Source organism: Siphateles boraxobius, unplaced genomic scaffold (assembly GCF_051911475.1).
Source record: "Siphateles boraxobius isolate OS27281-9 unplaced genomic scaffold, OSU_SipBor_1 25, whole genome shotgun sequence".
Taxonomy (NCBI): Eukaryota; Metazoa; Chordata; class Actinopteri; order Cypriniformes; family Leuciscidae; genus Siphateles; species Siphateles boraxobius.
In genome coordinates, this window is record NW_027508866.1 from 11,582,519 (window position 1) to 11,608,493 (window position 25,975).

At 40.7% G+C, this 25,975-nt stretch overlaps 1 protein-coding gene across 21 annotated transcripts in view; it reads right to left on the reverse strand.

Annotated features, from left to right (window-relative positions):
* Positions 1-25,975, reverse strand: part of ehbp1l1b (EH domain binding protein 1-like 1b) — a 36,625-nt gene that overhangs the window by 3,391 nt on the left and 7,259 nt on the right. The window contains exons 5-28 of one of the 21 annotated variants that reach the window (XM_077242594.1): positions 25,465-25,646; positions 24,785-24,924; positions 24,277-24,351; positions 22,614-22,880; positions 21,204-21,365; positions 20,804-20,962; positions 19,237-19,554; positions 18,463-18,522; positions 18,159-18,321; positions 16,963-17,676; positions 16,191-16,601; positions 15,455-15,868; positions 14,746-15,129; positions 13,724-14,437; positions 11,486-12,700; positions 10,936-11,176; positions 10,668-10,840; positions 9,881-9,929; positions 9,223-9,780; positions 9,068-9,137; positions 8,916-8,965; positions 7,809-7,929; positions 6,524-6,623; positions 6,369-6,442 (exon numbers count right to left, since the gene is read on the reverse strand). In XM_077242594.1, the coding sequence (XP_077098709.1) occupies positions 6,369-6,442; positions 6,524-6,623; positions 7,809-7,929; positions 8,916-8,965; positions 9,068-9,137; positions 9,223-9,780; positions 9,881-9,929; positions 10,668-10,840; positions 10,936-11,176; positions 11,486-12,700; positions 13,724-14,437; positions 14,746-15,129; positions 15,455-15,868; positions 16,191-16,601; positions 16,963-17,676; positions 18,159-18,321; positions 18,463-18,522; positions 19,237-19,554; positions 20,804-20,962; positions 21,204-21,365; positions 22,614-22,880; positions 24,277-24,351; positions 24,785-24,924; positions 25,465-25,646 (6,814 nt within the window). The remainder of the gene's footprint in view (positions 1-6,368; positions 6,443-6,523; positions 6,624-7,808; positions 7,930-8,915; positions 8,966-9,067; positions 9,138-9,222; positions 9,781-9,880; positions 9,930-10,667; positions 10,841-10,935; positions 11,177-11,485; positions 12,701-13,723; positions 14,438-14,745; positions 15,130-15,454; positions 15,869-16,190; positions 16,602-16,962; positions 17,677-18,158; positions 18,322-18,462; positions 18,523-19,236; positions 19,555-20,803; positions 20,963-21,203; positions 21,366-22,613; positions 22,881-24,276; positions 24,352-24,784; positions 24,925-25,464; positions 25,647-25,975) is intronic. The other 20 variants (XM_077242598.1, XM_077242596.1, XM_077242595.1 and 17 more) reach the window with 20 other exon arrangements.

Consider the following 25,975-nt stretch of genomic DNA (forward strand, 5'->3'; position numbering starts at 1 on the left):
CCCTCGCCGGTCGCACTTACACCACCGCCGGCCAGGCTGCATCGGCTTTGCACATTATGGCAATCCTTCAAGTTTTTCAGACTGGCCCAGACCCTGAGGCCTTTGAGGACTTGGCCCTGCGCGTCACCAAAACCACCACCCAGACGATCGGCAGAGGTATGGCCAGTCTGGTTGTGCTGGAGCGCCACCTTTGGATGAACCTTACAGAGATCAAGGACGCGGACAAAACCTTTTTCCTTGATGCCCAAATCGCCAACACTGGCCTCTCCAGCCCAGCGGTGAAGGGATTCTCCGAGCGCTTCACTGAGGGGCAGAAATCGTCGCAGGCCATGAGACATTTTCTGCCCAAACGCTCGAGTTAAGCTTCAAGGCACCCCAAGAAAGCGTCGCCCCCCTCAGCCAGCCAAAGCCGCCGACTTCTCAGCCCCGCCCAGAGAGGGTTTATGTCCCGCCGCGGCCGGACCTCCTTCGCAGAAAGCTTTTGCACTTCTCTCAGTCCCCTCTTCAGTTCAGGTGACTGGAGATGTTTTAATTGTAGTAAGCGAGCCTGTTACAAAACACACACCCCTACAAACAAACGCTGTTTAAACAGCAACCGAGAACTGAGTGTTTTCCTAACAGCCCTCCTCACAGTTCGACCGGCTGGAAATGTTCAAAAATCACCAGGATTCTGTCACCAGGCCCGTTACAAAGCACGCGCCACTGATAACAAAAGCAACTGACAACTTTATAGCAAACCAAAACACACTACATAGAAAATAATATTTTTCTAGCTCCCAATGTTTGGGCGGTCGGGTCGCCGTCACAAGGCAGCCCAACCCCAGATTTCATTCAACCCCTAGCCACACGAGCCAAGGCCTGGCAGGCCATCCCCGGGGTATCAGACTGGGCAATGAAAACAATAAAGCAAGACTACTCGCTCCAGTTCAGTCGAGACATCGGTGGGAAACAACGCAGCTCGCGTCCTTCACCCCGAAGTATCAAGCCTACTAATGAAAGGAGCTGTCGAGACAGTTCCCCCATCATTAAGCGAGTCAGGCTTTTTCAGTCGCTACTTCCTCGTTCCAAAGAAGGACGGCAGCCTCAGACCAATTCTAGATCTCAGACACCTGAACAAGGCCCTTATGAAACAGCCATTCAGAATGCTTACAACCAAACAAATCCTGACGCAAATTCGTCTAAGGAATTGGTTCTTCTGCTTACTTTCATATCCAAATAGCCCACCACCACAAGCCATTATTGGGATTCGCCTTCGAGAGGCGGGCTTATCAATATACGGTCCTACCGTTTGGTCTGTCTCTGGCACCCCGTACATTCACAAAATGCATGGATGCTGTGTTTATTCCCCGGAGACAACGGGGAATGCTCATCCTGAACTACCTCGACGATTGGCTCGTCTTAGCCCAATCGGAGAGCGAGTTGCTTACCCACAGATCCTGGCTCCTCAGTCATTTAGAATTCCTGGGTCTCAGGATCAATCTTGCAAAGAGCACACTGTTTCCCAGCCAGCATGCAGTCTTCCTGGGAACAGTTATAAAATGAAAGCGTGACTCTCGCCAGACCGCGCCCTTACTATTCAGCAGCTAGTGACGTCGTTCAAAGCAGGCTCTCACAGGCCGCTCAGAACATTTCAAAGGGTTTTGGGCCTTATCGACTCTGCGTCGTCAGTACTCCAACTAGGTCTACTGCACATGCGTTCCCTACAGCGATGGCTGAAACGCAGAGTGCCAGCTCATGCGTGGTGTTTCGGTCACATACGCATCAAGGTAGATCACGGCTGTGTCAAAGCCCCGACCCCATGGAAGCGCACCGACTGGTACCAGTCAGGTGTAGACATGGGGTTGGTCTCGAAGAAGGAAAGTGGTTTCAACAGATGCCTCCAACCTGGGTTGGGGGGCACTGTGCGAGGGCAGGTCAATCTCTGGCCTCTGGTCGAGCCAAGAGAAGTGCCTACATATCAACTGCCTCGAAATGAGAGTGGTTCATTTAGCCCTGAAAACCTTCCTCCCAGATCTGGCGGGACACCACATCCTGGTCCGCATGGAAAACATGTCAGTGGTGTCCAACATAAAATGCCAGGGCGGCTTCAGATCGGCCAGCCTGGACGCTATGGCCAGACTCCTCCTCCTTTGGGCACATACCAACTTGCGCTTGCTAAGGGCGGTGCATTTCCGAACCAGGGCATGGATATGTTTTCCAAAGACAATGTTCCCCCACCCTCAGACAGTTTACATGGACTGGAGCACCTTCGGCAAGGCAGAGGTCGACGTCTTTGCCTCAGAAGACAATGCTCACTGCCCAATATTTTTTTAAAGAAAAGGGACGGGCTGGCCCAAAACTGGCCCAGCCGCCCCCTTTATGCATTCCCTCCGGTCTCGATGCTCCCACAGGTCATCGAGCGGATCAGGGAGAGCAAGTGCTCAGTCGTCCTCATAGCTCCCCTCTGGAAATCCAAAACTTGGTTCCCAGACCTGGCGAAACTGCTGAAGGCAGCTCCCTCGCTCATACCGCTGAGGAAGGACCTCCTTACGCAGGCGAACGGGTCAATCTGGCACCCACGCCCAGATCTGTGGGCCCTACATGTATGGCCCCTCAATGGGTACCCAGGGACCTCCCAGAAGTAGTCCAAAATACCATGATTAATACATATCAACTGCCTCGAAATGAGAGTGGTTCATTTAGCCCTGAAAACCTTCCTCCCAGATCTGGCGGGACACCACATCCTGGTCCGCATGGAAAACATGTCAGTGGTGTCCTACATAAAATGCCAGGGCGGCTTCAGATCGGCCAGCCTGGACGCTATGGTCAGACTCCTCCTCCTTTGGGCACATACCAACTTGCGCTTGCTAAGGGCGGTGCATTTCCGAACCAGGGCATGGATATGTTTTCCAAAGACAATGTTCCCCCACCCTCAGACAGTTTACATGGACTGGAGCACCTTCGGCAAGGCAGAGGTCGACGTCTTTGCCTCAGAAGACAATGCTCACTGCCCAATATTTTTATAAAGAAAAGGGACGGGCTGGCCCAAAACTGGCCCAGCCGCCCCCTTTATGCATTCCCTCCGGTCTCGATGCTCCCACAGGTCATCGAGCGGATCAGGGAGAGCAAGTGCTCAGTCGTCCTCATAGCTCCCCTCTGGAAATCCAAAACTTGGTTCCCAGACCTGGCGAAACTGCTGAAGGCAGCTCCCTCGCTCATACCGCTGAGGAAGGACCTCCTTACGCAGGCGAACGGGTCAATCTGGCACCCACGCCCAGATCTGTGGGCCCTACATGTATGGCCCCTCAATGGGTACCCAGGGACCTCCCAGAAGTAGTCCAAAATACCATGATTGAAGCTAGAGCACCGTCTACCAGACGCCTCTATGCCCTCAAGTGGTCAGTGTTTGCAAGCTGGTGTGCAGCACGAAACATAGACCCACACATTTGTGAAGTACCTTGTAGGGTATGGACCAATCAGACACATACTAATTATTCATTATATATAAAGGTTTATGAAACTCCTCACACAGCCCAAATGAACAAACACAAGGGCAGAAACATTGTCATGTTACAGGGCATGATAAGGAGATTTTACGACCTCCGAGGAATGTGGCCACATACTCAAGAGAGAGACTATGAAACAGAAACCTCTTTAAAACAGACTTTGCTGCATTAATCATAGACTAACTGATCTATAAATGAACATGCATAAAACTGTGAAAGAAACAGTGTAAATGGTTTACTGTCTCGTGTACTATTAGGTATATATTATGGTATGTATCCTGGTATACAACCAACTAACGATCAATGTAACCTCACCTGTATCATGCCTCCTACCTAATTAATGCTCATTTAATGAATCACACTTTGATGTACATCACCTTCTTCTAGAATGGAGTGTGGATGTGTTATAGCTATCTGAACATTAATGAAGGTATAATCATGCTAGGGACAAATATCCGTAAATCAACTAAGAGCCACTTTCCCTCTCAGACATGTCACCTTTCTGATTGGTCGAGTTCAACCCTTAGGGAAGGATCTTTTCCAGGCCTTATTAGAGACAGTCCACATGTGACCTCCCTCTCTTAGTTCTTTCATCCAGCCGCAACACTGTTCTGGTGATTCTGGGGAACCCCCTCCCCCTCAACGGGGGCCCCAGGGCCCAGCAGGCCTCGATTCCAACCAGATATGGGCTCAGGCAGGAGAGAGATGACTCTCTCACAAAGAACCAAGGACAATCTCAAGAGTTTTGGAACAAAGATTCCAACCAACAACGACTCCAATCACCCATCCTTCCGACTTCCTCACTTCTCCTGGGTGCTCGGCGTGGCCTCAACAGAGTCCCAGGCCTTGACCAAACCAGCGATGCGTTCCTGGAGAAAGAGAACGCTCAACCAACTTCCACTTGACACTGCCGGAACCATCAACGACTTCAATTTTCAACAACTTCAAGAATTGTTCCCATTACAAATGCAAGTATTCAATTCAATGAAATGTGAAAATGAAATTCTGATGGTTCTTCTCATAGACCCTCTTCCGGTTTCCAATTTCATCCTATCACTAACCTATTTATGTATTCATGTGTGTATGTTGTTTAGTTTATTTATATTCATATAAATATCTATATTTAGTTAATAAAACTTGTACATAATATGTATTTGGTTCTGTTTTGGTTGCAATACAAGTCACTTTACGATCACGGTTTTTGCTACTGGCTCAAAGTACTGTACAGGCGAAGAAATAATTATTCTTCTGTGGCCAGGGAAGATACCCTTTTCTTAGAATAAATTAATAATCAAAAGAGTTCGTTGGAAGAACTGATTAATTGATTGTAATATTAATTCAGCCACATCAAGTTAATCCAATTAAATGACCCAAATATTTATAATTAATAATAACAAGATATTATTGATTATTAATATTTCCAAAAAGCTGAGTTCCTTACAACCTCTAGTACTCTCCTTTCTTCAAGAGCTGCTGGACGAGAGCAGGACCCCCTCCATGCTTAAAATATATGTGGCGGGCTTAGCAGCTTTCCACGCTCCTGTGGCCGGCCATTCCATGGGGAAAAGTGACCTGGTCATTCGTTTCCTCAAGGGGACCAGGAGGCTCCCCTTGGGCCCCCTCTGTTCCCTCCTGGGACCTATCCATGGTCCTCAGGGGCCTATGGGGACCCCCGTTTGAGCCACTTCAGACGGCTGACCTTAAAACTGGCGCTGGCGTCGGTCAAAAGAGTAAGCGACCTGCAAGCGCTTTCCATAAGCGCTGCATGCCTTGAGTTTGGGCCTGGCAACTCCAGAGCTGTGCTCAGACTGAGACACGGCTATGTTCCTAAGGTGCTCTCAACACCGTTCAGAGCCCAGGTGATATCACTATCAGCTCTTCCCCCGTCAGAAGATGATAATAATTTGAATCTGGTCTGCCCTGTCAGGGCTCTCAGAATCTATCTAGAGCGCTCCGCCACATTCATAAAGGCGGAACAGCTCTTTGTGTGTTTTGGTGGCCGCACTAAAGGTCTGCCAGTTACAAAACAGAGACTTTCTAGATGGATAGTAGACGCTATCTCTCTAGCCTACACCTCCATGGGCTTTCAATGCCCCATAGGTGTTAGAGCTCATTCCACTAGAGGCACGGCCTCCTCATGGGTTTGGTCCAGTGGTGTACCAATTGAAGACATCTGTGCGCAGGCAGGTTGGTCCTCACCGTCCACATTTGTGAGATTTTATAACCTAGAGGTCTCTGCTCTGCAGGCAGGGGTACTTTCTATCTAAAGGCTTAGGCCCCGAGGCTCTGAAACATTATACCTTAATAAAGGGCCCGACCTTTGTCTAGTCCTAGGGTGAATTGTGACTTTCAAACTTTACTGTTGACCTTGGGCTATTTAGCCTCAGGTAATGGTTCAGGGCGAAGTCGCTAGCTAATTGCACGCCGTTTTAAAATGGGTTCCCACTGCATATAGCTACGCAATACAAAGTGAACGTTCTCAAAATTGAGAGTAGGGAACGAGTATTGCGTAGCCTGCCATGCTATTACGCTTGGCTCAGGTGCTGTCGCTTCAGTCGATTTAACCTTATTCTATGGCGAAATGGTCTGCTTATATAGGCATAAGCCAGGCCCATTCAAGACGCTCTGCTCTGTACTCGCTGTGCAGCTGCACTGCGTTTTAAAATAATGGCTTCTAAATTCTCGAGAAAAGGAGTTTTCCCACTGCATATAGCTACGCAATACTTGTTCCCTACTCTCAGGGAACCAAGGTTAAGTTAGTAACCGAGTACGATTGTTATTATTAAATTAATCTTATATATTAGAATTACCAACATCAGTATTGTTGAGCTGTGACTGACCAGCGTTTCCATTACATAACCTCATATCAGTTACATGTCTTACCTTCAATAGCCATCATGGCTCTGAGCTCTCGGTTTAGCAGCTCAAACCTTCTTTCTAAATCCTGCTCTTCTTGCCTGCAAGGATAACATCATTAATGTTTATCGGTGTGGACTGACATACCACTTGTGAATGCGAGTAAGATTATCAGGACATACAGCAGCTCCAGATGGTCTTGTCTCCTGATCAAAGCATTCTTCTTGTTGACCAGAGTGAACCACTCCTGAATCAGCTTCTCTTCTTCATCTTTATCACTTCCTGTTAAACAGACAATAATGAAGTATCATGCTGCATTCCAAGAGTTAAAGGAGAACTCCGGGCAATTTTTAAGTTAATCTTGATCGTTAGACCTTTGTGAGTACTGACTATAGAAAAAAAAACGAACCGGATTGGTGCTTGCTACGCGGAGCTGCGACCGCGAATGCCCAGAGCTCCCACCCAGCTAAAACGGCAGCTATGGGGGCATCGACATAAAGAGCGTTTTTGAGCCTCTTAACAGACACAAAATGCAATTAAAATGTCTGTCCAACATGAACAGGGACCCTACATGTGAACAAGATGCGTTTAGCAACTTAGCCATTGTTTCAACTCACCTAAATAGTCTTTTAGACGGCAAGCTGTAGTCTCGCGCTGCAGTCCCGTGCTGTAGCCGGAAAAGGTAAACAATGTCCAGGTGGGAGGAGCGTTGATCATGTGCAACGAATTCGTACATGGAATGGCATTTTTCTTCAAACGGCCCCGCTGTGTTGAGTGTGTGTAGTCATCCTTGTCAAAGTGTTCACTGCAAATGCGGTAATCTTTAGCGCGTAGTACTTCTACGGGAGTTTGCACATCAAGTTGAAATACAACTAGCCACAAACTGCAGAATCTCGAGGTCATGGAAAGGAAGACGATGAAAATTTAAGCTCTTATATTTTCGCATTCTGTTGTCACAATTCGGAAAGGCACAAACACAAACCATTTCTTCTTCACTTGTAAGCAACTCTGATCATAACTCGTCGCACATGATCAACGCTCCTCCCACCTGGACATTGTTTACCTTTTCCGGCTACAGCACGGGACTGCAGCGCGAGACTACAGCTTGCCGTCTAAAAGACTATTTAGGTGAGTTGAAACAATGGCTAAGTTGCTAAACGCATCTTGTTCACATGTAGGGTCCCTGTTCATGTTGGACAGACATTTTAATTGCATTTTGTGTCTGTTAAGAGGCTCAAAAATGCTCTTTATGTCGATGCCCCCATAGCTGCCGTTTTAGCTGGGTGGGAGCTCTGGGCATTCGCGGTCGCAGCTCCGCGTAGCAAGCACCAATCCGGTTCGTTTTTTTTCTATAGTCAGTACTCACAAAGGTTTAACGATCAAGATTAACTTAAAAATTGCCCGGAGTTCTCCTTTAACTTGAAATCAGCTTAAATCTCTTTCTTTCTACGCGAGTTTTTTTCTTACCCGTCTCCATGAGCTTTCTGAGCCTTTTCTCCACGACATCAGCTCTTCTGTCTATGTGCTTCTGTTCGGTTTCCAGGGCCTGGAGTTCACTCAACACATACTGATTGGTGTCCTGCAGACACTGGCCAGGAAGGACCACAGGGAGACATACATAAAACCAGACAAGAGAGTATCGCAGACAGAGAGAGAGAAAAAGAAAGCGAAAATGGTTGGAAATGGGGAGAAAGAGAGATGACGCACAAAGATAATGGAGAGGAAAGGACAGGCTTGATTTTACTGGATACAAGGAAATTAAATACGGGATGGTAAAAGCTTGTGAATCAGTGGCCGGATTCACTAAAAAGGAAATTTCTTCAGATACATTCTAACACTGTCTACACCAGATGCGAGTGGTGCGAGTGGGTCTTAAAAAAAAAAAGAACATTCCTAAAAAATATTTTTTAGAATGCAAAATATTCTTGACTTTATTTTTAAGTTAGAAAATAAGAAGAAAGCGCAATTAAGAGGACTTTTATTTTTAAGAATGTTTTGTGAATCCAGCCCCAGAATTTGACTATTATGATGGTTATTGTAAATTTAGACAGTAGCGGTGCACAATATTGATAAAAAATGTGATTTAACTTGTTAAACAATGCAATATGCTTTATGATAATCCTAAATTTAAATATATTTATATTTATATAAAACCAACATACATGTTTCACGATTCTCTAAACCTTCTGCAGCAACTGCAGGTGACTCTTCTCAGACTAGTTTGCTATGAGATCATTGTTGACATGCGAAATGACCACGAGTAAGTCTATTCTCTGGGATCTGCATCAACCTAAAACTTTTACACTTTTTTGAAGTAATAAAATCATTTAGTTATCTAAATGATGCAAATCATTGGGATATGCATATCACGATTTGTACATTTGCAATATTTCATTAATTTAATTAATTTATTGTGCAGCCCTATTAAAAAAATAAATTTTCTAGGTATTTGACATACAAATTGGCTAATTTTATATTTTAAAATCACAAGCTTTGAGGTTATCCAAGAATTTCACTTTTTTTTTTTTAAAGATGAAACACTGTAATTCTCTCAAAGACGGAGGGTATACTGACCATTGTCTCATTATCTGCTGATTTAACGTCATGGTTTACTTCGTGAGGTTCTGCAAACACATATCAAATGGCGAAAAGAGGTAAATTAGAGTGTGTAATATCAAATCTTTCTAAGTTCAATAATTTTTAAGGAAGATGTTTAGGTAGGTAACCTGTTTCATCACTTTCTCTTGCAGCTGTTGAGCCATTTGTTCCTTGAACTGTTGGTTCACGTTTATCTGACTGTCAGAGGTTAGTAGAAAAGATACTATTAGATAAAATATTGAAACATATATTTCGAGGAAAGGGAATATTTAATGTCCTTTACCTCCTTTGGTGGCTCCTTTGAATCAGGCTCATCCATGGATTCACTCTTCTGCCGTGACCGCTGTCTCTTCACCAGATCCGCATCTCGTATGTGCCCGAATCCTGATCTGGAAGCAGCTGCGTTTGGTCGTGGCGGGGCCACAGGTGTCTGCGCACCTTCTTGTGTCTCCTTACTGCCCTTCTCATCCACCTTTCCTGCACGTTTAGTCCGAGGTGGAGGAACAAGACCTCCGTTGGGCTTCGCCACAGTTTCACTTGCCTCCTCTCCTAGTGAGTCCTTGCTGTTATTGTCTCCTGACACAGATCCAGCCCGGAGCCTCTCCGCACAGAATTTGGCAGCTGCGTTTACATCCGTCTTCTGGTTTGGCCCGGCTACTGCGTAGCTTGACTGACTGTTGTTCTGCTCTATCTGTAACACACTCAACTCCTGTCCGGTGAAGTGAGCACGGATTTGGCACAAGTACGTCATGACGATCAAACGATCTGGCACAGAGAGAAGCACCATGTCTGAGGGCTCCAGCAGACGAGAGATTCCCTGTGATGCAAAACCATCAAAAGCCTAAAAGAGAAGAAAAAATAGGTAGCAAGTATGATGAGGTTTATTTTGTGTTTATAGTTAAAAATTGTCCATGTGGAACATCTGCTTAAAACAAACTTACATTTTTGTTGTTTTGCTTTATGTTGTGAGGCTCTAATGCATCAAAGTCACTGGAAAACAACAACTAGGTCAATACATAATAACAAATTCATTCAATCTGATATGTTTTACAGGGTTTAATTAATGTTTTAATTGTAAACAGTTAAATGGCTACAAAGAATAAATAATAATAAATGAAATAAAACTAACTGCTTGGGTTCAAAAATTCTTTCAAGGCTTTGTTTTTACATCTCTATTTGGGAGATTCATTAAAGTAATTATTTTATAATGAATTTTAATTAATTCTGTAATTTTGTCATATAACAATAAGCTATGAATGATGTCCAATATTAATATTCTATATTACTTTGTATAAATAAAATGTATTAAAATAAAACAATAAAATCAATTATTTTAAATTCTGCAAGTTAATTTAGGCATAACAACATTATATTGCACAATGGATATTTCATTTTGAATTTGCCGAAAATTTTAATTTCCAGTGTTATTAAAATATTTTATTTTTTAAACTTTTAAATTTTAAGTGAGTGTCATATGATGGCAAAGATAAATTAAATAAAAAATAGAGAAAATTAACATGCAGAATTAGGTATTAAATTTAAAGCTATCAACCGATACGCTACAAATACATAGTGCATCGCTATTTTTTTTTTTTTTACTTGTACAAAATGGCTGTTAATTGAACCAAGTAATCTATAAAAGAGTTTTTTTAGGCTGTTGAATAAATGGAATCATACTAAGAAAGAATAAGTTTGTTTTGAGCTGGGTATGAAAGACATGAAACTCACATTATCTCAGGGTGGAAGTGATGTAGGATGGCACAGAACGCCAGGCCATTACGCCAAGAGGTGCTGAAGTTTGTGATTTTTACTCCCTTATAGTTCTTAGTGATCTCTTGACACCACTTCAGCAAGGACTGACTGGAGTTCACCAGACCAGGACTGGGCAGTGGCCTGGCAAACTGTATAGTGACAAATGGAAAGAAAAAAAGACCCGATTAGAAGAAAAAAAAAAGCCTACATTTAACATGCACTTTAAACAGCAAATGCCACTCACATCCCACGCAGGCAATGCTGAACCTTCTTTATTTGATTCATCTATTGTTTTTACTATTGTGAGGTCCATAGGTGGTGGAATGATTTTCTTTTTACTGCGCATTGGCGGCACAATCACATGACATGCGTCTACAGTGGTCTGGCCATTAACCTGCACACTGCCTGGGCTCCTAGATGGTGTCTCGTTCCCTTTAGCCTCTGGGGTTACATTAGAGGAATCCTTTTCTTGAGGATGACCAGACCTGTCAAAAGTACATTAGAAAATTGTCAGACATACTGACATGACTTATTTGCCCTGTGCTACAATAAATACACAATTCCTCATCATTGTTTTTGCTTCACCTAAAGTACAAATGAAATTGTTCTGCTATGCAAAATGGGTAGTTTTCCTCTGCAATGGTTAGAACATTTTGGATGTTGTTTTAAAGGTTGATGAAAATACATGCAAATATTAATATACACAGTGTTCAACAATATAATATGGTACTCAAATAACATAATATGGTAAAAATAAGGCTGAATTTTAGTGTTTACACGCCACTCAAACTTACAATTCATCAGGCACTGATGGTGGTCTATCCTGCTCTATTTGAGCCGCTTCACTTCTATCAATACTTAAATCTGGTTGTTCCTTGTTCTTAGTTTCAGCTTCTGTTTCTGTGTTTTCTGTCTGGTTTGTGGACTTAACAGCTGGCGTATCTTGGCACTCTGCCATACATTCCAGCTGGACATTTTGTTCTTGCTTGTTTAACCGGACATTATCATCTAAAACAGCATTTCTAGCATTGGCTTCTCTATCATCTAACTTCAAATTCTCCAGTGGCACAGAGGAAGTCTGAGACTGACTGATGTAAATTTTCTCATCTATCTCATCTTGAGAAATCACTGATGGTTGAGGTCCAATAGTATTTATGATCTCAGTCTGATCTAAATTTGTGTGTATCTCATCCATGGGCAGTTTAATGCTAGACTTGAGTTGCAGGGGAGGAGTTGGAGGAAGTTCGAAATCAGACTGGCAGGGAATCAAGCGTTTCTTAGTGCGTGGAGCAGGAGCTGGAGGCTGTGTTGTCTCTTCTTCTACCATTTGACAAATCTTTGCTAACAGAACATTCTCCACTGAGAGGTCGTCATCCTTTAGACTGGAACTTTCTGTACCTTCTGTTGGCTCAATGCGTCTTTCAGGTTTAGGAGAGGGGAATGGCCACGGTACCACAGAGCTTCTTGGAGAAATGTCCTGTCCAGAAATAACATTCTCATCAACGTTTATATCTGTTGGCTTCACTGTGGCTGCTACAATAATGCTTTCTGATGCCTTAGTGATGACTGGGCTCCTCCCTTTTTCCATCTCATCTTTGGAAGTGTCGACCTCTAGTGGTGATAAGTTATTCTCACTCATCTCTTTTGCAACATCATCGCATATCTCAGCAGTCTTTAGAGTTGTTGTCTCTGTAGTTACATGTGATGGAGGGGTTCCTTTTTCATCGTATTGTGGAACCACATGTTTGTTATCCGGTGCACTGCTACTGTTTTGTTTGATGGCATCAGGGCCGACTTCCTGTAAAGGCACTGGCGGTGGTAACTGCATACACTTATCTTGACAAGGAGGGATAACTTTGTTAACAGGTCGGGAAATAGTTTCTGTTAGTGTAGTGTCTTTTAATATAGACCCAGATTCTGATGGAAAGGCAGTCTGAGGTGCTTCTAGTGTTTGTATGGCTGTGAAATCTCTTGGTTGTGGTATTGGCTGTATTGAGGATTCCTCTGGTCTGTGAGAAATGGGACACCAGAACAAAATATCAAAATGTTGCAACTTACCAATTTGGTTATTATAGCGTGCAAATGTTTTTCAGTAAAAATGCAATTAAGTGAAAATGGCACAATCAGTTCCAGCAAGGAGATGCAAACAAGTGCGTTAGCCCACAGTCGCTGTGTAACGTTTTCTGCAAAAATTTTTTTGCAAGTTTGCAGCAGCAGTTGCAAAATAGACAAACAAGCTGCGAAATTGCTGTTTAGTCCTTTTTGATAAACCACAGAGAGCCCAAAATCAAAGCCTGCACTTAAAAAAAAAAGGAACCGACACAATATGTTTCATGCTCATAATACACTACCACTCAAATGTTTGGTGTCAGTAAGATTTTTTTGAAAGAAATTTCTTATTCTCACCAAGGCTGCCTTTATTTGATAAAAAATACAGTTAAAATACATATTTTGAAATAGTATTACAGTTTAAAAACTGAATTTATTCCTGTGCTGGCAAAGCTGAATTTTCAGCAGTGATTACTCCAGTTTTCAGTGCCACATGGTCCTTCAGAAATAAATCTAATTTGCTAATTTTGTGCTCAGGAAACATTTCTTATTATTATCAATGTTAAAAACAGTTGTGCTGCTTAATATTTTTGTGAAAAATAGTGATACATTTTTTCCCCAGGATTTTTCAGGATGAATAGAAAGTTCAAAAGAACAGCATTTATTTGAAACAGAAGCATTTTGTAACTATAAATGTCTTTTGACTTTTGATTGTGTCCTTGCTGAATAAAGTATGAATAAAAAAAATCTTTGACCCAAAGTTTTTAATGGTAGTGCATCCCAACCCATCTCTTAGACATAAGATACATTAAATGCACTGCTTTATGTCACACACAGACACCACCAGCCAATGTCACAGACAAATACGAATAACGACTAGAACGCTTGACTGTCAGCCAGATGGAACATTGCCAAAATCGTGCCGATCATTTAAGGAGGGTCATAAAAATGAGAGGCAGTGCAGGCAGAGGTCATGCACTTACCCTCCATCCATATATAGCTCAGCAGACCACACTGTCCCTAAGTCTTCTTGACCCAGTTCAAATTCCAGCTCCTCCGCCATAGGCCTTAAATCTGCTGTCTTTTTCTTTCCAGGAGTCATCTTGCCAAGTTCTCCATGTCCATTTCTTTTTGGGCTTTCGTGTATTTTTATTTCCTCATAGTCTACCACCAGACAATCTGTTTCCACAGCACTGACGTTTTGCACCCCTTTCTTAGCAGGTATGTCTTCTTTTGTGGTTTCCATAGGCAAGCATGTCTCTTTGTTTATCTTTTCATTTGATATCACACTCTCACACTTAAATTTCATCTTTATGCTTTTGTCATTTCTTTTTGATGTACGTTGGGTTTTCTCAATTGCGGTTTTCTGTTTAGAAGGACTTCCTTCATCCTGGGCTTTGAAATGAATGGATCCACTTTGAGTTTCTCTGGCAGCCAGTTTCAAGCACTCCACCAAGCTCATGGCCACCGGCTCAGCAGTCTGAATATCTATCTGTAACCCGCTCGACGGTAACAAATCCTTGATTAGGTGTTCCTGGGGCTCATCATCAGTTGGATGCTCCATTTTGGTGTCACAGAAGGCCTCGGGAGGGAGAATTTCAACCACAGATCCATCTTGATTTTCCAAGATTGTGTCATCTTGAACATTGGTTTCTGCAGCACTTGGCTGCTGTAGTATAGATGTCATGGTCTCATAACTAAAGGACGAGGACATTTAAATGACACAATTACATTACACCATGACAAAACAAATGGTTTCCGTTCACAAAAAGGCTGTTTTTAATTTAGCCACGAAAATCACCAGCCAGTATTTAATCAATCAAACAAGCAAGCTATGCTTCTCATCACTACAGGACAGCCTAACTGTGGATGCGAAAGCTTCCTTGCAAATGCACAATCACACCTAATAACAACCTTTCAGTGTTTCGGGGAAATGAAATTATAGCCATGCAGATGCTGAGGCCAAAGAAGCTTTGTGCAAGTCTCAGAATTGCCTCACACTTACCCTTTGAACAGAACACCGAAAAACCCCCTTATGAAGCCTACAGATACCTCTTCCTGATCAGAAACAGAGTCAAGTTCCTGTTTCCATGTGTCCATGGTCCTATCTGTTCCTACATCAATCTCAAGGCCAAGTTCAGTCCCTGAACAGACACCTAAAGTCCTGAGATCTTCTTTAGGTCCAGCTTGAGTTGTCCAAATTCTCTCACTGCCAGTTTGCAACAGCATCTTATCATCGGAATCTTCCACTTCAGGGGTCTTCTCTTTGTTTTTTTCTCTCTGGCTCTCTCTGATAGCATTTTTATTCAGATTGTGGTGGAAAGAGGACAAATCGAAGGAATCCTTTTGCTCCTCTGGCTTGGTTTCTGATGTTTCCTGTCCACGTTGGCTGCCATGGACCAAACAGTGTAAGTGACAAGAATATTCTTTGAATTTTAATATTCTCTCGCTGATGTCTAAACTCCCAGCAAGTAAAACTAATACTTACTTTAAGAGATCCATTAGAAACACAGGCAGAATAAATAAATAAATTGTCAATGTTGTTAATATAATGTCAATATATTAACTGTCACTTTTGATTAATTTATTGCATCTTTGCAAAACAAAAGAAATCTTACTGACTCCAAACTATAGTATGGACGCATCTATGCAAGCCCAGTTTCCAGTCCACACAAAACTCCATGCAGTGAGGTTAACAAACCTCATGCACTTACCCCCTATCCAGGACCTCTTTTCCTGGTATTGATTTGGTCATGCTAACAACCTCATCACTTTTTTCTTTTGTTTTCTCCTCTACTGTGGCCCACAACACACTCTCTGTTTCAAACGTGACCTCTTTCTTTAAACCATTTTCATCAGACTCGGTATCCAGAGACAGGTTGGGCGTTTGAGGCCAAAGTTCCTCCAGATGCAGTGATGTCCTGTTTTCCTTTGTAGCAACAGCAGGGGAGATCACAGGAAGTGAAGGCTTCATACGGACCTGTATACTGACTTTGAAAGCTTCTTTACTCTTCTCCTTAATTGTCTCAGTTGGTTGTGGTTTTAGGACATTGGAGGGCTGCTGGGACACTGGTTCAGTTAAAACGAGATTCTCAGCACCCTCAATTTGGTTTACAGCTTTTTCTTCACTGTGAGGTAAGGAATAGGGTTTATGACACATTTTACTTACCTTGTTCTTATCAAACATGCATTAATGCAACTTTATCCACATTCATTTGACTGCTATTACACTCAGTGCCAATATCAATATCAGCACGTTTATATCCAAATTAGCAAATATGACTTGCCGAAACTCACTCTCTTATTGACCCATGAGAGTGCATAAAAGCCCCAAAAGACCATTTTAACACACTTAATCATATGAGACATGTGACACAACTTAGGCATGCGAGCACTCGTCCATGGCTGAACATTAGAGACTATGTTGGGCACTGTCAAAATGTCTCTTACCCTCCATTTAAATATTTTTTTGGGGACACTTCAGCTTTATTTTCTTCGTTTGGCATCTTGTGAGGCATTTTGTGCTTATTTATTTCCTCATCTCTTGTTTCCTCCTCCTGATTTTTTACATTCTCTTCCAGAGAACTCCAGATTGGCACTTCTGCTTGGGTGAACGGAAGTGAATGGACCTCCATGCTCTTCTGCGTTAACACTGTGTTTTCTGACTTCTTTACAATCGGCTCTGGTTTAGCTGGTTCACTGACTGCTGGAGTTTCTTCTGAGATGCATGTAAGGACTTTGGGCTCCAGGGATTGGAGATGAATAGGAGGAAGCTCTTTGGGCAGAGCTTTTATCTGAGGGGCAGCTGCTTTGAGGCTAATGCTAGGCCTGTCGTCTGGAGTGAAGGCCATTTCATTTTGACTGAGAGAATAACAGTGAACAGAAGAATGAGACAGGAAGAAAATAGTTACAGATAGAGAAAAATAAGGAAATTACTATTGAGTAAAGAGTTTAGGAATTGATGTGGATTATGTAATTCTATTGAAGTGTCATTTTGTGGTTGTTGAAGAAGATATAACAAACCTATCTGTTCATACTGAGGTCAGTTATTATATTTAAAATGTGTTATCTATAAAACAGAATTTTATGTGCCTACCTATTCAAATGAACATCATTAAAAGACAGATAATGGTTTATTGAAACAGGAAGTAGTACAAAAGTGGAAAGTTTAAGATTGCAGCAGTTTTGGAGTGTAATAGTACCATGCGAGCAACACACTCACCTTTCCCCAAAAGTTAAAATCTTGTCCAGCTGATCCTTATGGGACTTTTGCTCTCTCAAACTACTGTGGCCCTTGGATTCTTCCACCCACACTTGACTTTTTTCCCTGGGAAGATCCGTAGGTTCTTGCTGTGGAGGTGATGAGCTGGATAAAACGTTGCGGATATTTTGTTCTGTAGGGGTGACCACAGTTGAAGCAAATTTCTTGATTATCTTGTCCTCGTCTGACTTGTTGAGGTCGGCACAAAGCAGAACACCCTTCGCATTCTCCTCATTTGGTTCCTCTTTTGGAGGAACTTGCCCTGCTGATTCAATTATTGTGTTTTCTGGTTGCTTTAGTAAGTCATCATCGGTTATTGAAAAGGTTTGAACCAGACTGGACTGCATTGGCTGTTCAGCGTCAATTTTGAGTGGTTCTTTCTCAGGGTGACTGCTAACAGTAACATTTTTAATGGGTTGAGAGGTAATTATCACTTTATCAAAATCGGCCACTTTAAAATCAGGCTCTTCCTCAGCCAAAGGTGGTTTCTCTGCAATAAAAACTTGTTGATTTTTCTTTGTAAGAGTGGAAACCACTGATGAGTGAGGTATTGTTGCTGGAGTAGAGAATGGGTGTGGAGGAGGGACAGTGCCAATGTCCAATTGCTCAGATCTGGGAGCTTCCAAAGGCGGTACTCCAGATGTGTCTAAAGATGACTTGCCAACAGGCCCAAGACTGGGGGACAAAGATACTTGGTGTCAAAGGTGGCAAATATGGGGTGAGAGGCCACAAAGCATGGCAGTGTTTGGTAAGATTAGATGCAGCTTTTCCTTAGACAGCACTTTGTGTGGCAGCAATGTTAGTGGCGAAAGAGAGATGCAGGATTGGAGTGGTGAGTGAAAGCAATGGAGAGTTCAAACATTTACACAGCTGGTGTAGGCAAATGTCATGGTCTGTTTATGATAGGCTCATCACAGGGTCATGCATTTCCCCTGTTGTTAATAAGGAACAGTTTTTCTTATTTAAAGAGTTAAATGCGTATTCATGCAGAAACGCTTTATAAATAGAGCAAAATACTAAATTCTGAATACACCTCTGCCAATCAGACTGTGTCTGCAAAGTTGATATTATGTTAGTTTTTACTGAATTCTAAAGTTAAAATGTATGTTAGTGAATTATACTTGATGCCAGAACAATTTTTTTTTTCAAGTGCCCACCTTTTTACAGCTGTGGCAGGTCTGAGCTCTTTTCTTTCAGTGCTGCTGGTTTCAGGTTGACGGAGGGAGGAAGGAGATTGTTGATTCGCTATACTAATGCTGCAGACTGTCCGATGTTGCTCTTGTTTGGGCTCGGAGGTCTTCAGTTCTTCAGCGAGTAAATCTGTGGAACATAACAGCAAATTGAATCGGAATAATTATTCAAATAAATAAAAGCTAATCAATATTAATCTATTTGGGTTTAAATCGTTAAATTCAAGGCCTTTTACATCATTAATGACAAGAGTGAAGAATACTTATTCACCTTGTGAAAATGGATTTGTTTGATCCTCCTCTGTAAGTGTGTTGAGCTCCCTGGGAATTTCTGGAAAACAATTGATACAATAAAAGTAAAATTTGTAAATAATTGTATTAATGTATTATGAGTTTTAATTATTGAATTCATTTTCAAAGACAACTGCTGATTTGAGATGACGTTAGTGGAAACGTCATTTCAAAGTTTTATGCAAATAATCAATCTCTAAAGTGGGAATTTGGACCAATGAGAGTTCCCTGTGGACGGGACTATCTAGCATGACATGGCAAACATAAATAATCTAGTCGTGTGTGGTGTTTGTAGCCAGTTACAACAAAAACTTTATATTAATGATAGATTTGATTTAGCAGGCGTTTACACGACATGACAACTAAAAACACAACTTTTTGTACATTTTGGGCGTTCATTTACATGACAACAGTGTTTTGGGGGCCTGAAATGCAAATTTTTGAAAACTGGTTTCAAATTGCAAGTTTTTGAAAATTATACTGTTATGGTCTCTGTGTAAACTACAAAGGCGCAAATTTGTGGAAACGGTGACGTCATGTGCATGCGTATTATGTATTCAATTTAACAACACTGTGGTCTGTAAGCGAACTTTTCAAAAGCGCAAAGGAAAAACTTTACCGTTTTTAGTTCATTGTTGTAAATGTACCCTTAAATCGAAAAATCTTCTAGTACATTATAACCGTTAGACCTATAACCAGTCATACTAGTTCCTATCACGGTCTCTTTTAAAGCAAAGGATAGGCAGTTTAGTACCTGACCATGCAGAAGAAGATTGAGGTGAAAAGCTGGGGGCATTTGTGAGAGCTTCACTGGTTGACAGGGCAAGAGCAGAGATAGAGGAGGAGACAGTTGCTGGGGTAAAAGAGACAGGCAGAGGTTTGCTAATGGGGTAAGAGAGGGAGACAGAGGGAGGTGGAGGTGGCTTGGGGAGTTGACTAGAAGGGCAAGATGTTTCACAAAGAGCTTCAAGATCTGGTTTGCTCAGCAAAGGAACAGCAGGTTCATTTAGAGGGACACTGAAGAAAGGAGATGTAGAAACCGCCATTGTCCGTTCATTTAGCTCTGCAAAAGCTGAGAAAGATGGAAAATATATACAAAAATAAGTAAAACAGGCGAAGGAAGTTTTTAGATAGATCAACCTAAATAACAGGCATTACTTGATCAAGTGTTAGAGGCTCAGTTTGAATCAATATATATTTATCTGAAGAAAATATTGATCTAAACATCAGAGTAGGGGCTTTCAAACTTTTTAAGGGACAATCACATATGATGACGAGGGAACCTTTCCTAAAGTATAAAGGCTATATATGTTTATGTATAAAAAAGCATTTATACTGTTTAAGAAAAATAATATATGATACAGTGCGTGCTTAATTATTATGCAAGTCGTTATTCTGATCAAATTTTTACAACACTTCCGCTTGTGATTCTTATTAAGTCGGGGTCATATTTTAGGATTGTTTACCTTAGCAATGTCTCTGAGAACCTGACACTTTACACTTCTGGAGACTCCAAGTAGGTTCTGGAAAATGGTGGCACTGGAGACTAAAGGGTATCCTGATGGTTTCACACCAATTCCTTCACCTTTAGTCTTAAAGTATTTTGCTGTTAACCTGTTTTTTTTGTGACCCTGGTGACCCAATGAGCATTTCGCTGTCCAATGTTCATGACTTGCTTTTGCAATTTCTAGTATTGCATCCTTCTTTTAGGCATTTAATAATTTTGTCTTTTCAGTGCGAGTAAAATTTTTGGCCCATTTTAATATATGGCGGTTTTCACTTCCAGTCCTTGTAAACAATAATATGTCACTAAATTAATTACTTACTAAATAATGATATACTAAATTAATAGTAGTTACTAATATTGATGTGGTTTGGAATTGGTAAAATGTGCTTGGAAAAAATATGAACAGAATATCGAATAGCATAATAATTAAGCACACACTTTGAAGACAAACTTAAATGATTTAAGTTGCAATAATTTTTATATTTTTAATTTAATAATTTTACTTCTATATTGTCATTGCAATAAAGTAAATAAAAATATCTTTAAAACCTTTTTTTTTTTTACCTTTTTCTTTTGGTAATTTTTTTTACAACAATTATAATAGCAATTTGTACAATTTCTGACCAGTCTTTAGAAAGCAGAATTAAATATATTCAAAGTATTGTAGTAACATTAAATTTAAACGGAAATTTAAATGAAGTGATTGTGAACAAATGTTCAACATATTTCATTAATACCTTAAGTGCACTTGTTAACTGTACTTTAGTATTGCTGTCTCTACTGTTTACATGCAGTCTGGAAAATTTCTCAATACCTGGCACACTGCCAGCAGATGGATGATGGTTAAGCGTTTCAGAAAGAGAGAGGGAAGAAGTTTTGGGTTCGAGGAGAGGGACAGGAGTGGGGGATACAGGGCGAGCACCAGGGACAATCTTGGGCTTAAAAACATTGGTGCGAGGTGCTCCAAAAGAATCTGAGACAGAAGTGCAATGACACAGAGAACGTAGACCACGTGAAAGAAGATTAGTCAGAGATGCAAAAAAAGTGAGAACAAGAGACAGTGGCTAAGAGGAAATGAATCTGACTTCTCCAAAAGCTATCTTGAAGTTTCCTTTAGAGTCAGGCTAAGATTTACTACTCCTATTAGAATTACAGTAAATGTACTCTGACTTGCATTTAGTCTGTGAATGTTTAGAAATCATTAGAGTCTTTACCTTTCGGGAGCACAGTGGGAAGATAGGGAGAGTGAGAGAGAAAGGGATCTGAAGGGGAAGAAAGAGAAGCCCTAGGGAGTTTGAGCAGAGGATAGTCAGAGGTCACCGGCCCCTCCAGAGGGGCCTCGGAGCCTGACAGTCTTCTTGGAAAAGGCACAGGAGCTGGACATAATCATAGAGGGACAAATAGACAGATAAACAATATGTAGTCCAGGCTTTGTCGAGAAATACACAGATGCATAAGCACTATTAGAATTGTTTCTCTGGGTGATGACTGTAAAAGAACATTTGCATGGGTCCATTTGCAACACATGCATGTGGATGTCAATGAATTCACGCATGCACACTGCAGTTAAATACGGCTCTCACTCTTCTTTTTTCTTTTTAAATGCGGTTGTAAATATACAAAATTTGCAATGCCAATGGCCACATAGTGAATTTCAGTTCTCAGTTCTCTGAAACAATTTCTTTTGCACCCTACACATGCTTCATAGCGGTCAAAAAGATTTTCTAAAACTTTTGGCCAAATCCTCCATGTAACGTCAAAGATGACAATGCAGAAGGGAATGAAATTATACCGCATGACCTTGGTGTTTATCAAAAACAGTACGCAAATCAGCCAGGAATTTTCTCATGAGTGGAAGAAAACTACCAAAATGTTCAATATTTAGATGGCAATGACATTAGCGACTACCTGTAAATGCTGAAATGACTTCACATCCTCAATTGAAACAATTACCATTTGTGCAGTGCTTTAGAAACATTGAAGAAATATAAGACTAGCAACATGAAAATGTCAAAAATCTTCACTTCCGTTGAAAAGTTTGGGGTTGGTAAGATTTTTTGAAAGAAGTCTCTTATGCTCACCAAGGCTGCATTTATTTAATCACAATACAGTAAAAACTGAAATATTGTTAATTATGATTACAATTGAGAAATAACTGTTTTCTATTTTAATATATTTTAAAATGAAATTTCTGTCCCTGTAACGGCAAAGCTGAATTTCAGCATCATTACTCCAGTCTTCATTGTCACATGATCATTCAGAAGTCATTATAATATGCTGATTTGCTGCTTAAGAAACATTTCTTCTCATTATCAATGTTGTGCTGCTTAATATTTTTGAGAAATTCATGATACATTTTTCTCAGGATTCTTTGACAAAAGGACAGCATTTGAAATAGACATTTTTGTAACAAATGTCATTGCAGTCACGTTTGAACAAATCAATGCATCTAATTTGATATTGTAGCTGAGATGGTGATTTTTTTCAGAAGAGAAGAACTTCAATTCCAATTGAAGTACACGTTACCATAGAAGCCGTATAACAATACATCCAGATAACTGTAATCAAATAGGAGCGCCAACAAGCTGACCTCCAGCGGTTTAATTTAAGACGATCTATGGTACCTGAGCCAGGGGATGGCTGGAAGACTTTGGGCAATGCTGGGGGGAGCAAACCAGTAGTATTTTGCTCTGTGGGGGAGTCAGGTGGGGCCTGTAGCTGGGCAAAGGGTGGTGGACGTGGTGGTCTGGAGCGGGCGGGTGAGGGCATGGTGCGAGGGGTTGGACTGGGTGGGGTGGGTAAAGGTGGACGTGCTGGCAGGTCAGGGTTACGGATAGTGCCAGGTGCTGGGCGTGACAGCACACCATCAGCGGGCCTTTCCTTAGCACTGACTGAGGTTAGCATGAAAAATGGAGGGAGAAAGACAGCAATAGAGTGAAAGAGAAAGTAAAAGAGCAGTATAGAGGAAAAGCAATGAGGCAAAAGAGAAATAAAGAGGTGAGAGAGAGAAAGGTCATGAATGTACCATTAAGGATGGTGGTGCATCGTCATAAAAGACATTTAAAGGGTTAATTCTTCTTATAGAGAATATTATTTTCTCACCCTCATGTTATTCCAAACTTGTACACTGTTATTTTTCTGTGTAACACTAAAGGAAAATTTAATGCTCTTTTCCAACAACAGTTCACAGTAGCCATGTCTGTCCCAAAAAAGTAATTTTGTAAAAAGTAAATTGCCAGGCCCTGCTTAATTTAAAGATTTTATTATTTCCCATATATTACATATGACAGATTTCATTTAGTTTTTAATTACTAGTTAAGTAAATTTTCCGTCACGTGAACTCAGGGCAAATTTATGTCATTGACATAAAAAAAATGTATACTACTGTTCAAACGTTGGGGTTAGTAATGTGAAATTTGATGAAGTTGAAATATTATTACAATTTGTAAAAAATATTTTCTATTCTAAAACATAATTTATTCCTGTGATGGCAAAGATGAATTTTCAGCAGCCATTACTTGTCTTCAGTGTCACATTACCCTTCAGAAATCATTCTGAAATGCTGATTCGTTTTTCAACCTTGCTGAATAAAAGTGTTATTATTATTATTATTTTTATATTAACTGATCCCAAACCTTTGAACGGTAGTGTACATTAATCACTTAGCCAAGATTTTGCTTTGAGACTGCCTGATGTATCATTTTTTCAGTATTTGACAAATGCGAGTTGTTTTCCAGTTACATTTATGTCATTTGTCATTGTCAATATTTTTGGAAATTATTATAGACCATTCTAAAATAATCTAAACTAATCAAATCGAATGGGACACAATTTCAAATTTCAACATGAAGAATCATGAACTTTTGTTAAGAAAAAGAGTTGCATGAATATGTTTCAAAATTCCTTTGTGTTCCAGGAAAAAGACATGAGGGTCCTGAAAACAACATGTGGATGAGTAAATAATGATTTTTTTTCATTGAGAGATGAACTACACCCTTTAAAATAGATTTAAATATTTTCATTAAATTCATGATGAAATGCAAGTCAAAGCAATGAAGGACAAAGAATGAATTTGATAATCATATGCAACAAAACCACATCAGTGAAAAATCATATTCCTGAAACATTCTAGGAATATTTCAATTAATGGAAATAATTAATTGGATGTGGTTTTATATGAACTTAATTTTTATAAAGAAAGAAAAATATATCAGTATGATCAGACATATGATATGACTGAAAAGAGTGTAGAGAGAGAATATGCAAAGAGCATGTAAATATAAGTACCTATTGCTGAAGGGCTCTTTAGGGATGCAGGTCTCTTTTCTTGGGAGCGTGTTGGTCGAAGAGGAAGGTGGGGTGCTGACAGAGAGAGAAAGAGAGAAGGAGAAGTTCTAGCATGTGAGGAAGTAAGGGTCACTATGGTAAGAGAAAATATATGTGCGGATTGGATTCCAGTATGGATTCATGCAAGAGGGCAGATGAATAAGGATATATGATAAAGAATACAAGACATTAGTATGCAAGTGTTTTAGTGGGGTTCTAACAGTGGGGTTCTAAAGTCTGAGACGACAAGTGAAAATGCATCTATTGTGTATTTGTAAAACTTGATGCTTTAACTTTTCATTACAAATCATATTATCAGCAAAACAATGTATATTTCTTCAGCATTTTACTCATAATGTTACTTTGTTTCGAAATTTTCCAGAATCCAAAAAAAATTTTTTCCCAGATTTTCAATGTGGTCTCAGACATTTGGTCCCCATTGTATATGTTCATTGTTTCTTTATAATACCTGGAGCTGCAGTACTGATATTAACCCCAGTACTGGATCTCTTATCCTCCTCTTCATCACTCTCATTAAAGTCGTCCAGGTTCCCAATGTCTGTTGGTTTTACACTCATCAGACTGGCGAGACTCTGCATGTCCTCGTCCCTACAGAGGAAACCCATAACTGGTCAAGAACTGTGAGGAGATATAAAGGTTATTTGTCAAGACGGTGTAGGTATTTTCATTGAACCAGCTGTGAAAACCTTACTATGTGAATTGTATGTGCGTCTTTACTTCCAGAAGCTATGTTAAGTAATTTGATCCAATGGAGATTAGGCACGAAAATCTTTTGCATTACATCCTAATGCAGCATCTCTACAAGGCTGTATTGTTTTGGAAATTTCTGCTCTGCATGCTTGTTGATCTGCACATGTCAGGAAAGAAACTCATGCCAGTGTTCAACGGCAAACCATTTCTCTTGTTGTATTCAAACACACTCCAAATATTTTTAACCGAAATCAAGGAACGTTTTGCCTTTTGTTTTGCAACAATTTTCATGCATTCGGTTTTGGTGCAATCACAAAAAAAGATTTGCTGTGGTCACATGTCCGCATGATCGAATCTAGATAATTAAACACCACATGCAAGTGTTCTAACTTCCTGAGCAAGAACTCCATGTGGATGAGGTCAACAGGGAGAACTCACGTAGCTTTCCCCTCCTTGAGGAACACACAGGATAAGGAGAGCTTCAGTGTGGCCTCCACCACCTTCACAGACAGAGGCTTCATTTTGAGCATCAGGTCCGTCTGTGAGTGTGTTGCACTGGCAAACTTCTTCATGTTCAAGTCCACAGATGCCAGAACTTTCCGACTGCCCTTAGCTGTCTCCTGTAAAACATCAGAGGTAACTTTGAGAATAATTAAAGCAAATTTTTCACATTTTTTCTTAATTACTTATATATATATAGATACATATATATATACATAAATATATATATATATATATATACACACATCACTGGCCACTTTATTAGATACACCTGTTCAACTGCTAGTTAACGCAAATATCTAATCAGCCAATTACATGGCAGCAACTCAATGCATTTAGGCATGTAGACATGGTCAAGACGATCTTCAGAAACATGAAATTTGAAGTAATTAAATGTTATTTAAGTGACTTTGAATGTAGCATGGTTATTGGTGCCAGACGGGCTGGT